A 16,467-nucleotide genomic window follows, 5' to 3' on the forward strand; every position below is an offset into this window, starting at 1 on the left:
ACTTTGTCAAAGGCTTTCTCTGCATCTATTGAGATAATCATATGGCTTTTATTTTTCCATTTGTTAATGTGGTATATTACATTAATTGATTTGTGGATATTGAAGAATGCTTGCATCCCTGGGATTAAGTTCATTTGGTCATGCTGTATGATCTTTTTAATGTATTGTTGAATTCTGATTGCTAGAATTTTGTTAAGGATTTTTGCATCTATGTTCATCAGTGATACTGGCCTGTAGTTTTCTTTTTTTGTGGCATCTTTGTCAGGTTTTGGTATTAGGGTGATGATGGCCTCATAGAATGAGTTTCGAAGTTTACCTTCCTTTGCAATTTTCTGGAAGAGTTTGAGTAGGATAAGTGTTAGCTCTTCTCTAAATTTTTGGTAGAATTCAGCTGTGAAGCTGTTTGGACCTGGGCTTTTGTTTGCTGGAAGATTTCTGATTACAGTTTCAATTTCTGTGCTTGTGATGGATCTGTTAAGATTGTCTATTTCTTCCTGGTTCAGTTTTGGAAAATTGTACTTTTCTAAGAATTTGTCCATTCTTCCACGTTGTCCGTTTTATTGGCATATAATTGCTGATAGTAGTCTCTTATGATCCTTTGTATTTCAGTGTTGTCTGTTGCGATCTCTCCATTTTCATTTCTAATTTTATTGATTTTATTTTTCTCCCTTTGTTTCTTGATGAGTCTGGCTAATGGTTTGTCAATTTTATTTATCCCCTCAAAGAACCAGCTTTTGGTTTTGTTGATTCTTGTTATGGTCTCTTTTGTTTCTTTTGCATTTATTTCTGCCCTAATTTTTAAGATTTCTTTCCTTCTACTAACCCTGGGGTTCTTCATTTCTTCCTTTTCTAGTTGCTTTAGGTGTAGAGTTAGGTTATTTATTTGAATTTTTTCTTGTTTCTTGATGTATGCCTGTAATGCTATAAACCTTCCCCTTAGCACTGCTTTTACAGTGTCCCACAGGTTTTGGGTTGTTGTGTTTTAACTTTCATTCATTTCTATGCATATTTTGATTTCTCTTTTGATATCTTCTGTGATTTGTTGGTTATTCAGCAGCGTGTTGTTCAGCCTCCATATGTTGGAATTTTTAATAGTTTTTTTCTCCTGCAATTGAGATCTAATCTTACTGCATTATGGTCAGAAAAGATGCTTAGAATGATTTCAATTTTTTTTAATTTACCGAAGCTAGATTTATGGCCCAGGATGTAATCTATCCTGGAGAAGGTTCTGTGTGCGCTTGAGAAAAAGGTGAAATTCTTTGTTTTGGGGTGAGATGTCCTATAGATATCAATTAGGTCTAACTCGTCTATTGTATCATTTAAAGTTTGTGTTTCCTTGTTAATTTTGTTTAGTTTATCTATCCATAGGTGTGAGTGGGGTAATAAAGTCTCCCGCTATTATTGTGTTATTGTTAATTTCCCCTTTTATACTTGTTAGCATTTGTCTTACATACTGCGGTGCTCCTATGTTGGGTGCATATATATTTATAATTGTTATATCTTCTTCTTGGATTGATCCTTTGATCATTATATGGTGTCCTTCTTTGTCTCTTTTTACAGCCTTTATTTTAAAGTCTATTTTATCTGATATGAGTGCTGCTACTCCTTTCTTTTGGTCTCTATTTGCATGTAATATCTTTTTCCAGCCCTTCATTTTCAGTCTGTATGTGTCCCTTGTTTCAAGGTGGGTCTCTTGTAGACAACATATATAGGCGTCTTGTGTTTGTATCCATTCAGCCAGTCTTTGTCTTTTGGTTGGGGCATTCAACCCATTTACATTTAAGGTAATTATTGATAAGTATGATCCCATTGCCATTTACTTTATTGTTTTAGGTTTGGGTTTATACACCCTTTTTGTGTTTTCTGTCTAGAGAATACCCTTTAGCATTTGTTGGAGAGCTGGTTTGGTGGTGCTGAATTCTCTCAGCTATGGCTTGTTTGTAAAGCTTTTGATTTCTCCTTCATATTTGAAGGGCTGTAGGTTATTTTCTTTCATCACTTTAAGTATGTCCTGCCATTCCCTCCTGGCCTGAAGAGTTTCTATTGAAAGATCAGCTGTTATCCTTATGGCGATCCCCTTGTGTATTGTTTGTTGTTTTTCCCTTGCTGCTTTTAATGTTTGTTCTTTGTGTTTGATCTTTGTTAATTTGATTAATAAGTGTCTAGGGGTATTTCACCTTGGATTTATCCTGTTTGGGACTCTTTGGGTTTCTTGGACTTGGATGACTATTTACTTCCTGATTTTAGGGAAGTTTTCAACTGTTATCTCCTCAAGTATTTTCTCATGATCTTTCTTTTTGTCTTCTTCTTCTGGCACTCCTATAATTCGAATGTTGGAGCGTTTCATATTGTCCTGGAGGTCTCTGAGATTGTCCTCATTTCTTTTAATTCACTTTTTTTCTTTTTTCCTCTCTGATTCATTTATTTCTGCCATTCTATCTTCTATTTCACTAATCCTATCTTCTGCCTCCATTATTCTACTATTTGTTGCCTCCAGAGTGTTTCTGATCTCATTTATTGCATTATTCATTATATATTGACTCTTTTTTATTTCTTCTAGGTCCTTGTTAAACCTTTCTTGCATCTTCTCAATCCTTGTCTCCAGGCTATATATCTGTGATTCCATTTTGATTTCAAGATTTTGGATCATTTTCACTATCATTATTCAGAATTCTTTATCAGGTAGATTCCCTATCTCTTCCTCTTTTGTTTGGTTTGGTGGGCATTTATCCTGTTCCTTTACCTGCTGGATATTCCTCTGTCTCTTCATCCTGTTTATATTGCTGTGTTTGGGGTGGCCTTTCTGTATTCTGGCAGTTTGTGGAGTTCTCTTTATTATGGAGTTTCCTTGCTGTGGGTGGGGTTGTATCAGTGGCTTGTCAAGGTTTCCTGGTTAGGGAAGCTTGTGTCAGTGTTCTGGTGGGTGGAGCTGGATTTCTTCTCTCTGGAGTGCAATGAAGTGTCCAGTAATGTGTTATGAGATGTCAGTGGTTTTGGAGTAACTTTGAGCTGCCTGTATATTGAAGCTCAGGGCTGTGTTCCTGTGTTGCTGGAGAATTTGCGTGGTATGTCTTGCTCTGGAACTTGTTGGCCCTTGGGTGGTGCTTGGTTTCAGTGTAGATATGGAAGCATTTGACGAGCTCCTATCAATTAATGTTCCCTGGAGTTCTCTGATGTTCTCAGATGTTCTCAGAAGCCTCCTGCTTCTGGTTTTCAGTTTTATTTTTACAGTAGTCTCAAGACTTCTCCTTCTATACCACATCATTGATAAAACATGTAGGTTAAAGATGAAAAGTTTCTCCACATTGAGGGACACCCAGAGAGGTTCATAGAGTTACATGGAGAAGAGAAGAGGGAGGAGGGAGTTAGAGGTGACCCAAATGAGATGAGGTGGAATCAAAAGAGGAGAGAGCAAGCTAGCCAGTAATCACTTCCTTATGTGCACTCCACAGTCTGGACCACTCAGAGATGTTCATGGAGTAATACAGAGAAGAGGAGAGGAAGGAAGGAGACAGAGGTGGCCAGGAGTTTAGAAGAGGGGAATGAAAAGGAGAGAGACAGATCCAGCCAGTAATCTGTTCCCTAAGTGTTCTCCACCGTCTGGAACACACAGAGATTCACAGAGTTGGGCAGAGAAGAGGAGGAGGAGGGAAGAGACAGAGGCGACCTAGTGAAGAAAAAGGAGTGTCCAAAGGAGGAGAGAGCAGTCAGGCCAGTAATCTCACTCTCAAGTAAAAATGGGTACTGAAGATTGGGTTTTTGAAGGTACAAAATTGATAACAAATACCAAAAAATAAAGATTAAAAAATCTAGATTAGAGGTTGGATTTTCCAAAATCCAATATTAAAGAATAGAAGAAGAAGAAAAAAAAAGTCACAAAAATTATTTAAATATGTATATATGAAGTTTTCTTTAGAAATAGTCATTTTTCGGGGATGGGAAAGTAATAGTAGGTTGTAAAAATGAAAATTAAAGAAGTAGAGGACTTAAAAACTAAAATATGTTTTCAAAAAAAGAAGAAAAAGAAAAGAAGAAAAAACAAACATCCCCCAAAAAGAATGATTGTAAAATAGTAAAGATATATCTAGGACTTTTTCTGGTGTTGTTGTGGGCAGTGTGGGGTCAGTTCATTTTCGGGTAGTTCCTTGGTCCGGCTTATATTTCTCAAGACCTATAGGCCCCTTCCTATGTAGTCGGTACTAACGACAGGGTTTTAATCTATTGCACCTGTCATTTCCAAGGCAGTTCCCTGTTTTAGCTTCTTCTGTTTGCTGGTCTCTTCAGTGTCTGTTTTCCACCCTGACACAAGGGGGCGGTGATGGACACTTTTTTTTAGGCTCACTTGTTCAGTCGCACTGTGGGGAGGAAGGGATGCTGCAAACAAATAACACTGGTGTGTGCTAGCAATGTCTCAGCCACACTGGGCCTGCCCCTGCTCACGGCGCACACAGCTCAGGCTCTAGGTTGCTTTGCTGGGAACCATCTGAGGCTGGCCCTGGGCTGCATGCACCTCGCAGGTCTAAGCCACTCAGGCTCAGGCACTCAGGTAGTCCTCAGAGGCTCAGACTTGGTTGGGCCTGCGTTTTGTGCCCTTCCCAGGTCCGAGCAACTCAGGTGTTTGGCTAGTGTGGTCACTGCAACTTATCACCTCTCCCGTCCCTACTGCTCGGTTTTCTGGGTGTACAACTGGTGCACCTTCTCAGGCGGATGATGACTGTCCAGAACCCCAAGAAGTCTTCATTAATAAAGAAGCCTGTTTGCAGTTTGGTAGTTAATGTCTCTCGGGGGCTGCTATTGCCCCCTTCCGGCCCTTCTGGCTCTGGCTACCTGTCACTGGAGGGGGATGGTCTGCAGCCAGCTAATTTTGCTCCATCCTTTGTTCTGTCTGCGGTCCTGGTGGTGTCTTATGTTAGAGCTTTTCACGTGGTAGCTATCCCACAGTCTGGTTTGCTAGCCCAAGTTAGCTCACTCTGGTTACACTCAGGGCATTCGGGCCTGATCCTTGTAAAGCAATTCAGCCCGCACCTCCCTGCCCAGCCCCCGCTTGCTAGTGGCGGATGCAGGTGTCTGCGCTGCTTCTCCTCTGGGGGAGTTACCGTTGGGCTCATAATCTGTGGGTTTTAATTATTTATTTACTTTTCCTCCCTGTTATGTTGCCCTCTGTGCTTCCAAGGCTTGCCACAGACTCGGCAGTGAGAGTGTTTCCTGGTGTTTGGAAACTTCTCTCTTTTTAAGACTCCCTTCCCAGGATGGAGCTCCCTCCCTACCTCTTTTGTCTCATTTTTTGTCTTTTATATTTTTTCCTACCTGTTTTCGAAGACAATGAGCTGCTTTTCTGGGTGCCTGATGTCCTCTGCCGGCATTCAGAAGTTGTTTTGTGGAATTTACTCAGCGTTTAAATGTTCTTTTGATGAATTTGTGGGGGAGAAAGTGGTCTCCCAGTCCTATTCCTCTGCCATCTTAGGACCGCCCCCTTGTACTGCCTTTCTAACAAGTGAGACAATGCGTGTGATTATGATTTTTACCCTAAGGCAAATTGTAAAACTAACCCATTGCAAACCGTAAGACAAAGCTCCTATGATTTCTCTTTTCACTCATATTTCCTCTCATCATAGGACCCCAGGTCTAGTCTTAGACCTTGACTAAACTGAAGGACAATTAGAATTAAAAGACTGTCTGTCTTTTACATATGTATGGAAGAAACCAGAATGTGTGGGAATCCAGAAGAAAATAAAAAAACTAATGATGGAAAAAAAGGAAAAACAATTAAAAACAGGAATTGGCTATTTTGGACACAGAGCTTCCTGGCCCTTCTGTCAACTGCTCACCACCTGGTGACTACCTGCTGAGTGACAACAGGCACTGGGGAATCACTAGCCTTCTACTCACCCTCTGGCTTCTCAAAGCAGTTGGTATTTGGGGGATCATCCCACCTCATCGAAAGAGTCATCTTTCCTCTATGGCAAGTTGGGATTTCACTTCTGAGTACTTGCATTTATTCAGCCCCTCACTGTTAATGTTGGGTTCATCTATCCTTTCTGTATATAAAGTATCCCTGAACCAGCTCTATTTCTTTCAGAATTCATGAGATAAACACAGAGAACATGGAGGGCAAGGGAAGCTAAAATGTAATGCCATCTATAAGCCTTAGGATTCTTTTTCAGAATCCTGACTCAACTGATGATTGAAATGTAGAACTTATTCATGGGTTAAGAATATTTTTTGAGACATTAGTATGACTTAAAGGTACTAAGGTCATAAAGCATTTTTTCCCTCTTGGTTTGTTATTTCCAGTTTGAACCTCTTTCTACTTGTTTGCAAAAACATCAGCTAATATTTCATTGGTGAGTTCACCAAATTAATTCCAAGCATCCATTCAGGCTTGTTGATTACCTACCAAAATTTCAGTAACTTTCTATAAAGACAAAACTTCATCTTTGCTTTAGATGGGCTACTTTCAAATGTTAACATTTAAAGAATCACATATTTGCTATAATATACTTTCTCTATAATACACTTTTGCTACCTCTGGGTACAGTGCAAAACTTCATACTGCAGAATGAAGAAAAGGAAGCTTTTCACATTTAGAGAAATAATATTCAGCTTTCAATTGAGAGTAGAGTTCATTTACTTTTAGCATAAAGCAATACACTGCATTTAAAAACTTTCACATTACTAGTTAATTGCTATATATGTATAGTAAAAACAAAAAAACAAAAAACTAGCATACCTCACATACCAAGAATGCTATATGATTTTAGGACATGTGATCTTCACCTGTAAAGACAATTATCGCTCATAGTCCCTGAGGGCATGTAAATTTGCAATATCCACCAGTCACCCAGTCAGAGCCATGAAACATTCCCTGTCCCCCTTGCAAAATTCAAAACATCATGGCAGGATTGTGATTAAACATAATAGTCATATTTACATCATGCAGTTTAACTGTAGTGACACACATAAGAATTTCTTTATCACAAAGTTGTTCCCCTGAGAACTTTGTGTCCTCCTATCAATATAGAAAACAGCATTCAAAGGTAAGCACATTGTTAGCAGCACATTTCAATTGGAAAAATAATCCATCCAAAACTATGTAAATTTCTGCCAAAGCATACAATCTAAAAATATCATAAAGTCATATGTAAACTACACTTGCTATCCCATTTAGTTGTGAACATGAAGAATTTCATGTTTGGATGGAATTGCATTCAAAGAGCCAGGTTGGCGAACAGAAGTATTGGGCTTTTCTTGCTTGGGAGCCCTTTGTAGTTGTGTCTCCCATGTGCTGAGAAGCTGAGTCAGTGCTGATGCCCATGCTTATCTCTCCAGTTGATTTCTGTGCTCATGAATACACACCATAAGCAAAGTAAAGGCAAAAACAATAAAAGTAGCTTAATTTTTTTCCCTGCCTTCATACAGAAGCTGAAGCCATTTCGAAAGGAACCCAGCATACTTGATATGCATGGTTCCTCACCATTTCAAACAGAGTCATAGCAATAAATATATTTTTCAATTCTGCATATCAAAAAAATGATGTGGATTCTATGCACACTGATACTGATGAAATTCAGTAAACAATATTGTCACCATCACACATCTTAAATGTGAGTGGTAATTAATTGATGATATTGCTGGAATTGTGCATAATAAACAAGTCCTATTTAGTTTTTGAACATCAAAATTCATAGTATTTATATTTAATAAGTCATAGGTGATATTTCTAGGAAAACTTTAACTCCAATTCAGTTCCAACACTTGGGTAAAATTCATAACAATGTTTCTTAATTAATTCTGCCTTAGGATGCCAAAACAGATGCACACACATCACCCAGAACCAGATATATGTCCACACAAAACTCAGCAGCATTTTCCCAGAAGTTTTATGAAATGCATCCATGAGCTGTGGGTCTAGTGTCCATTTCATTATTCTCTGAAGAGTGCTAATTAAATATCACACATCTAAAAGAAGACAAAGTTAGCAAATAGCAAGCACATATGCCTCCTACAGCCACTTCCCTGAGAAGGAAATATTCTGCTTTTAAAAATGAAATGACAATTTCAAGTACACATATTCAGGTAGACCTGGTGGATCAACACATAATGAACTGAAGCATTTGCATATAAAGATGACCTGAGAAAACTGATTCATAGTGTCTCATACAAATATTCTGAATATTAGATGAACTCACAGGGATTTCATTACACAACATATCATTTTAAAATTATATAAAAGGAAGAGAAAAAATGTAAATGTAATCAGGAAAAGATTGAGACCTATTAAGTTCAAGTAACAATCTCTTTGCACTAAAAGACAGTTTAGATAGTCAAAACAGAAGGATGCTTCTTGTTTTTATTGGGAGAGGTCCTTCTTTGCTAACCTTACTGCTGAGATGTGGCCCCCTGCACAAAATGCTTCCTTCACAACTGTCTAACGTTTTAAAGTCTTGGTCTTGCACTGGGCGATTTCTGATTCAGTGACTGTGGTAGTTTTAAGAATATACTATTTTGGCAAAAGAATGCATCTATCAGCTTAGAGTTAATGGGCCTAACACGGCTGTTGAAAAAGGCATTCATTTGCTTATTTTTGTTCATTCTCACTAACTTCTAGCATAATAAATGCCATTTTTATGGTCTAGAAGAGTTAGTATGATAGGAAGAATATTTTGCTCCCTTTCTGGTCAGTAACATCAACTATATGCATTTAAAAACATCTTCAAATAAACAACTTCTCTTCTCTTACCAAGGTGTGACCTCTGAATACTAATCTTTTCTACACCTTTGTAGAAGGACTTTACAGTTCAAACTTTCACCCTACATCTTGGTTTATCTCTAGGTACTGACTTCGGTCACAATGAAAATTTATTCTCCTCTAGGCCTGTGCCTCTTGTACAACAAAGGCATGTGCCCATTCCATACATGAAGAAAGAGATAAAAAATAATTGTGCAGGTTCAAATTAAGCTGGAATAGAAATGCAATTTGTTTCTGGTTTAAATCAACACTATCATAATCTTTTGATTTCATATGTAAATTTCACATGTGGATTAATTTGATTGAAAGCTAAAACTGAAATTTCTTATTGCTGTATTCTCACTTATTACTGTTAATTACAGTGTCTTTGAAATTATGAATATGGCTTAAAGAAAAGGATCATTGGCAATTTTCAAAGGCACTAGTTAAAGAGGATTGGATATAATTTAAGTACTAAATACACTAATTATAAAAATAATATGGATTCACATTAAGAGATTTCCCCATATCTTTCCCCAAAAGATATTTGTGTTTCAACCACTGTACTAAACTTTATTTGATCATACTACAAATATATCAATGTAAATAAGATAGAAAGGAAAGTGAAGTTGCTCAATCATGTCCAACTCTTTGCGACCCCATGGACTGTAGCCCACCAGCCTCTTCTGTCCATGGGATTTTCCAGGCAAGAGTACTGGAGTGGGTTGCCATTTCCTACTCCAGGGTATCTTCCTGATCAAGGGATTGAACCCGGGTCTCCCGCATTGCAGGCAGACTCTTTACCCTCTATGCCACCAGGGAAGCTAGAATTTAGGAGTAAATAAAAAGCATAATTCCAGCTTTAGGTGACTAATTATTTAGATTTAAAACATTCCTTGAAGAGCTTCTTTTGCGGTCCAGTGGTTAAGAGACCACGTTGCAACGCAGGGGATACTGATTGGATTCCTAGTCCAAGAAGATCAAGGAGCAACTAAGCCCAGGTACCACAACTACTGAGTCCACACTATAGAGCCAGTGAGCTGAAACTACTGAAGCTCCTGTGCCCTAGAGCCCATGCCCTGTAACAAGAGAATCCACTGCAATGAAAAGCCTGTGCACCGCAACTAGAGAGTAGTCACTACTTGCTGCAACTAGAGAAAGACTGAATGCAGCAATGAAGACCCAGGACAGACAAAAAAACTAAACAAATTGATTAACTTAAAAAAAAATTCCTTAAATAGTTAGAAGCATAGTCAGACTTGATGATAATTTGTTGACATTACACCAGTTATAAGAAGTCAGTAGAAGAGACTTTTTAGCCCAATAAGAATCTATGAGAATTTTCCCCATAAATTATCCCCACACAGGAATGGGGCACTGTTTTGGCATTCTGAGTTCTCTTTTCTAGAGACATCTCAATGTATAAAGAAGAAACGTATATTTTATTATATAAAGTATTTTCATTTCAAATTCTCAAACAATAAAAACTTAAAAGCAATATAGGTAATTTTAGCTAGAGACTTAGAATATGGAATATTACATCTCTTTCATAGACTCTATGACTCTTCAAAGTGCTCTAAAGACACTATGAGTGTGATTAGCAGCAAAGCATTAGCCTAATCTAAACCTCCGTCTTACCCCTACACACACACACACACACACACACACACACACACACACACGTACACATACTGTACATCTATACATCCTATTGGTCTAACTTAAGTCTGACAATCTGACAGGTATTCCCAGAGGCTGTGCAAGGTCACAAATACTGTCCACACTATATCATGGTTCAAGATCACTAGCACCCACAGGGTTAAGGGAAAAGCAATCTTTTCAGTAAAACAAACAAATAAAACTACACAATATTTCAATCACATATTCTGAATTTCTTTTATAATTAAAAAATTGATGGATACAGTGAATTACCCAATATTACTGTTCTGAGTTCTATAATTGTCTTTATCTAAAACTATCTTTTATACATAGAAAGCTAGGTGCCTTTAAACAGTTTTAGCAATTGTAAGTAAAAAGTATTTTTTTGAAAAATATGTCATTTTTTTGTTTTGTTTTTAACTTGGAGGAAAAGCAAGGAGCGACTTTTTTCTCATAGATGAATACTCAAGCAGTTTCTCCCAGGAGTACACTGGAAGCCCCACTATCCTGTATCTGTGTATCCCAAGGATGCAGCCTCAAGCACTGGATCTCCAGAAAGAGGCCCCGCAGGCACTGTGGCATGTTGATCTTTTCTCTTCCATACTCTCGGAGTATCACCCAATCCTTGGGCATCTTTCCAGTAGAGGTTTCAGTCCAGAACTTGACCTTCACTGGGAAAACCAGGTCCATTTAAAGTGCAATACTTTCATCTTTTGGTTGGATAATTCTTGGTCCTCCATGGATAGGAGTGATACCTAGAACATTCAGAAGTAGAAAGATTTTCTCTACAATCTCAAATATTTTAGTTCACACATTCAATTTCAAAAGCAGTAGCTCAGGTATACAAGTAAATAAATGAATAAAATGGTGATTCTAAGCATAAAGTGGGGAGATTTTTAGAAACCTGCCTTTTGCTTAAGTTCAGTGCTGACATTGTCTTTCTCAAATTATAAGCTTAATAGTAACTGATAACTCTATAGTGGAAAAATTAAAGCCTATCCAAAGTAGCTTGTACATTTAATGCCTATTTTAAAGCAAAGAAAGTTGAATCAATAATTTCCTTTTACCACAACACATATTTCATTGTTAAAAAATAAAATATTAATGTGTGCTGTGCTGTGTTGGGCTCAGTCACTCAGTCATGTCCAAACATTTGTAACCCCATGGACTGTAGCCTGCCAGGCCCTGAATGATATGCTCATTCTCTATTCACCCACAAAACTGAACAGTTTTACCCTCATAACAACAGTGATATAATTGAGGCAAGCTAGGTGGTATCATTCTGGTGAGAAAGCTAAATATTAATGTGTATAAAATATATTTTTGTGCAATATATTATGCAAAGATGGGCACAATAAAGGACAGAAATGGTATGGATCTAACAGATGCAGAAGATATTAACAACAGTTGACAAGAATACATGGAAGACCTATACCAAAAAAAGATCTTAATGACCCAGATAATCAAGATAGTGTGACCACTCACCTAGAGCCAGACAACCTGGAGTGTGAAGTCGAGTGTGCCTTAGGAAGCATTACTATGAACAAAGCTAGTGGAGGTGATGGAATTCCAACTGAGCTATTTCAAATTTTTAAATATGATATTGTGAAAGTACTGCATTCAATATGCCAGGAAATTTGGAAAACTCAGCAGTGGTCACAGTACTGGAAAAGGTCAGTTTTCAATCCAATCCTAAAGAAGGGTAATGCCAAAGAATGTTCAAACTACCATACAATTGTTCTCATTTCACAAGCTGGCAAGGTAGTGCTCAAAATCTTTCAAGCTAGGCTTCAACAGTACATGAAACCAACAATTTCCAGATGTTCAAGCTGGGTTTAGAAAAGGCAGAAAAACCAGAGATCAAATTGCCAACATCTGTTGGGTCATAGAAAAAGGAAGAGAATTCTAGAAAAACATCTACTTCTGCTTCATTGACTATGCTAAAGTCTTTGACTGTGTGGATCACATCAAACTGTGGAAAATTCTTAAAAGAGATGGGAATACCAGACCACTTTACTTGCCTCCTGAGAAACCTGTATGCAGGTCAAGAAGCAACAATTAGAACCAGATGTGGAACAACAGACTGGTTCAAAATTGGGAAAGGAATATATTAAGGCCGTATATTGTCACCCTGGTTATTTAACTTATATGCAGAGTACATGATGCAAAATGCTGGGCTGGATGAATCAGAAGCTGGAATCAAGATTGCTGAGAGGAATATCAATAACTTAAGATATGAAGGTAACATGACCCCAGAGGCAGAAAAGGAAGAACTAGAGAGATGGGGAAAAATAGAAACAGTGACAGACTTTATTTTCTTGGACTCCAAAATCGCTGTGGACAGAGGGTATAGTCATGAAATTGAAAGATACTTGCTAAGAAGAAAAGCTATGACAAACCTAGACAATGTATTAAAAAGCAGAGACATCATTTTACTGACAAAGGTCTTTATAGTCAAAGCTATTATTTTTCCAGTAGTCATGTATGGATTAGACCATAAAGAAGGCCAAGTGCCAAAGAATTTATGCTTTCAAACTGTGGTACTGGAGAAGACTCTTGAAAACACCTTGGACAGGAAGGAGATCAAGCCAGTCAGTCCTAAAGGAAACCAACCCTGAATTGGAAGGACAGCTGCTGAAGCTGAAGCTCCAATACTTTGGCCACCTGATGCAAAGAGCCAACTCATTGGAAAAGACTCTGATACTGGGAAATATTGAAGGCAGGATGAGAAGGGGACAACAGCAGATGAGATGGTTGGATGGCACCACCAATTCAATGGACATGAGTTTGAGCAAACTCCAGGAGATGGTGATGGACAGGGAAGCCTGGCGTGCTGCAGTCCATGAGGTCACAAAGCTTTGGGCACAACTGAGCGATTGAACAACAGAAATATATTTAATCATACAACCCTGCAAATGACCACAAACAGAGCCCTCCTAGGGCTTTCCTGGGTCTCCCTGGTGGCTCAAATGATAAAGAATCTGCCTGCAGTGCAGGAGACCGAGGTTCAATCCCTGGGTGGGAAGATGCCCTGGAGAAGGGAATGGCTACCCACTCCAGTATTCTTGCCTGGAGAATTCCATGGACACAGGAGTCTGGTGGGTTACAGTCCATGGGGTTGCAATGAGTTGGATATGACTGAGCGACCAACACTTTTCACTTTCACTTTTCAAAGCTGGCCCAGGTTGTTTTGACCTTGTTTTATTTTCATTGCACTCTCAACTCAGTCCTACTTCCCCTCCCCAAATCCCTCATTTGTGTTAGGGCTCCCTGTGGCTGTTTCTGTTACCTCTTTCTTTAACTAATGCAGCATGCTGTGCCTGAGATATTCTTCCTACCCCCTGCCCAAGAAGCCTCACCATTATTTAAACACTTCTATGTATCTTCCCCAAAGAGAGCTAGTAGCTAGATAATGGCCTTCTGAGACTTTCAGTCTGAGAATGGCATCTTTCTATTTCTAACTAAACATGGACCCTGTAATCTAAGCAGATACGTGTCACATCTTGGCTTAGTGCTTTAATTGCTGTCTTCATGCTTTGTAGACATGTGTATAGGTTTGACTGACAGTCTTAAGTTGTAAACTTGAATAATACAGGACTTACGTATGTAATTCTCTCTGCATGGTGATTAATCAAGATCACTTAATAATATTTTGCAATGGTGACCATGATGAAGATTAAGATGATGATAAAAATAGCAGACCTGAATAGATACTGGTGGAGTAGTTAAAACAATGTTTCATTTTTCAAACCACATTCTAAGGAGGGCTATCTTAACTTGTGTTCCAGGTAAAATATGAAAAATCACTAGGGTATACAAGATAAACAGACTTCTTTCCTATAGCATACCTCAAAGTCTTCAATATAGTCATGTGTGTCAGTCAACATTCTCCCAAAACAGAAAAATGTACATTCAGGATTTCCCAAATATATTTGGTCATGAAACTTTATTTCTCAGGGAATATCTATTGTCATCTTTGATAATACTGCATGTTTACAAAACCTATTTGGGAAAGCAGACCCTACTGATTCTAAGTATTGATTCTAATTACCTCTACATGCTCTGTGATATTCAGCACCCACTACCTTTTGATAGTTGGTAAAGAATCCAAGACCCCAGTTCAATTCCTGGGTCAGGAAGATTTGCTAGAGAAGGGATAGGCTACCCACTCCAGTATTCTTGGGCTTCCCTTGTGGCTCAGCTGGTAAAGAATCTGCCTGCAATCAGGCCCAGCTGGTAAAGAATCTGCCTGCAATGGGGGAGACCTGGGTTGGATCCCTGGGTTGGGAAGATCCCCTGGAGAAGGGAAAGGCTACCCACTCCAGTATTCTGGCCTGGAGAATTCCACAGACTGTATAGTTCATGGGGTTGCAAAGAGTCAGACACGACTGAGTTACTTTCACTCTCACCCTTTGACTATGGAAAAATCATGACTGCCACAGCTAATTTGATTCATATTTTGAATTATGAGCATTTTCAGTTTATGAAGTGTTAGGTCTTTCCATGTGGAGCCTGACTTATTTCTTGGAAATTAATTGGGAATATCAGTAAACAAGTAATGGCGTTAAGCACAACTCAAGGTTATTTTTACTAGTAAAGCATGAAAACTCTTCCCCCAATTATATATTCTATCACTGCTATTAGAAACTGAAAAGGGAGTATCATGATTATACAGATTTCTGAGTGGATGATTCATTTTAATTTGGAGCATTTTAAGAAAATTTGATGTCATTTCCATCATATATTGCTTTAACTTGATCATTTAAGTATCTTTGTATTCTAGTCACAATTCCAAAAATAGCCATAAATAACTTTTCACCTTTGTTATCAGGTATCTTAATATCTGGACTTCCCTGGTAGCTCACCCAGTAAAGAATCTGCCTGCAATGCAGAAGACCCCAGTTTGATTCCTGGGTCAGGAAGATCCCCTGGAGAAGGGATATGATACCCACTCCCGTATTCTTGGGCTTCCCTAGTGGCTCAGATGGTAAAGAATTCACCTGCAATGTAGGAGACCTGGGCACAGTCCCTGGGTTGGGAAGATCCCCTGGAAGAGGGAGTTGAAATTCATGCCACTATTCCTGCCTGGAGAATCCCCATGGACAGAGAATCCTGGTGGGCTACAGTCCATGGGGTCTCAAAGAGTCAGAGACAAGTGAGTGACTAAATACAGCACAGCATCTTATTATCTATTTACCATAAGAAGTAAATCTACAGTTTCTTTTAGTACAGGAATATGTCTTTAGAAGTAGAAGTAATGCTTGATTTTTAAAAAAAAAATCATTTGTTTATTTATTGGCTGTGCTGGTCTTCGTTGCTATACAGACTTTCTCTAGTTGCAGCGAGTGGGGGCTACTCTCTAGTTGTGGTGTGCCGTATTCTCATTGCGGTGGCTTCTCTGGTTCCAGAGCACAGGCTCCAGGGCACGTGGGCTTCAGTAGCTGTGGCAGGCAGGCTTAGTTGCCCTGTGGCATGGGGAGTCTTCCCAAACCAGGGACTGAACCCGGGTTTCCTGCATAGGTAGGCAGATTCTCAACCACTGGATCACCAGGAAAGTCCCAATGTTTGATTTTTTAAAAAAAACTTAATAATAGTAGAATTGAAAAGGATAAAAATAAATTTTAAAATAAGACTGAAATTATTCTAAAAAAAGAAAAGAGCTCTTGTAAGAGCTTTCCTAAGTTCCTGACACACCTGGTTTTTCATTATATTTAGTTGACTTCCTGAAAAATTTGAAGTATTCATTGCCCATGATCCTGAGTCTTGAGAAAATGTAGATTTAAAAAGTGATTAGTATAACTTTTGCCCCATTACAAGCCAAGGGTACTTGAAACAATAAGCTGCCAAGCTTAAAGAACGGAGACATTTGTATTATCCATGGAAGGCTGGGTGTACTCAGATCAAGAGGAAAGAAAGACAATTCAAAATCTCTCCAGAGATGGGAGGAGGTGAGTGATTATGGATATGGTAATTTCTATCAACAACATACCTTTGATAAATAAGAATAACTCATCATTTATCTGCAGTTACAAATCATCACAGAACTAAACATATAAAGATAGTATTTTGGAAATATGTTA

General features: G+C 38.5%; 1 protein-coding gene across 5 annotated transcripts in view; it reads right to left on the bottom strand.

Annotated features, from left to right (window-relative positions):
• Positions 1–11,014: 11,014 nt before the first annotated feature.
• Positions 11,015–16,467, bottom strand: part of NEK10 (NIMA related kinase 10) — a 252,892-nt gene continuing 247,439 nt past the window's right edge. For all 5 annotated transcript variants that reach the window (XM_068981984.1, XM_068981980.1, XM_068981981.1 and 2 more), the window contains one exon: positions 11,015–11,142. In XM_068981984.1, coding sequence (XP_068838085.1) covers positions 11,094–11,142 — 49 coding nt within the window. In that variant the 3' untranslated portion in view covers positions 11,015–11,093. The remainder of the gene's footprint in view (positions 11,143–16,467) is intronic.

The sequence above is a fragment of the Capricornis sumatraensis genome, chromosome 10, assembly GCF_032405125.1.
Source record: "Capricornis sumatraensis isolate serow.1 chromosome 10, serow.2, whole genome shotgun sequence".
Taxonomy (NCBI): domain Eukaryota; kingdom Metazoa; phylum Chordata; class Mammalia; order Artiodactyla; family Bovidae; genus Capricornis; species Capricornis sumatraensis.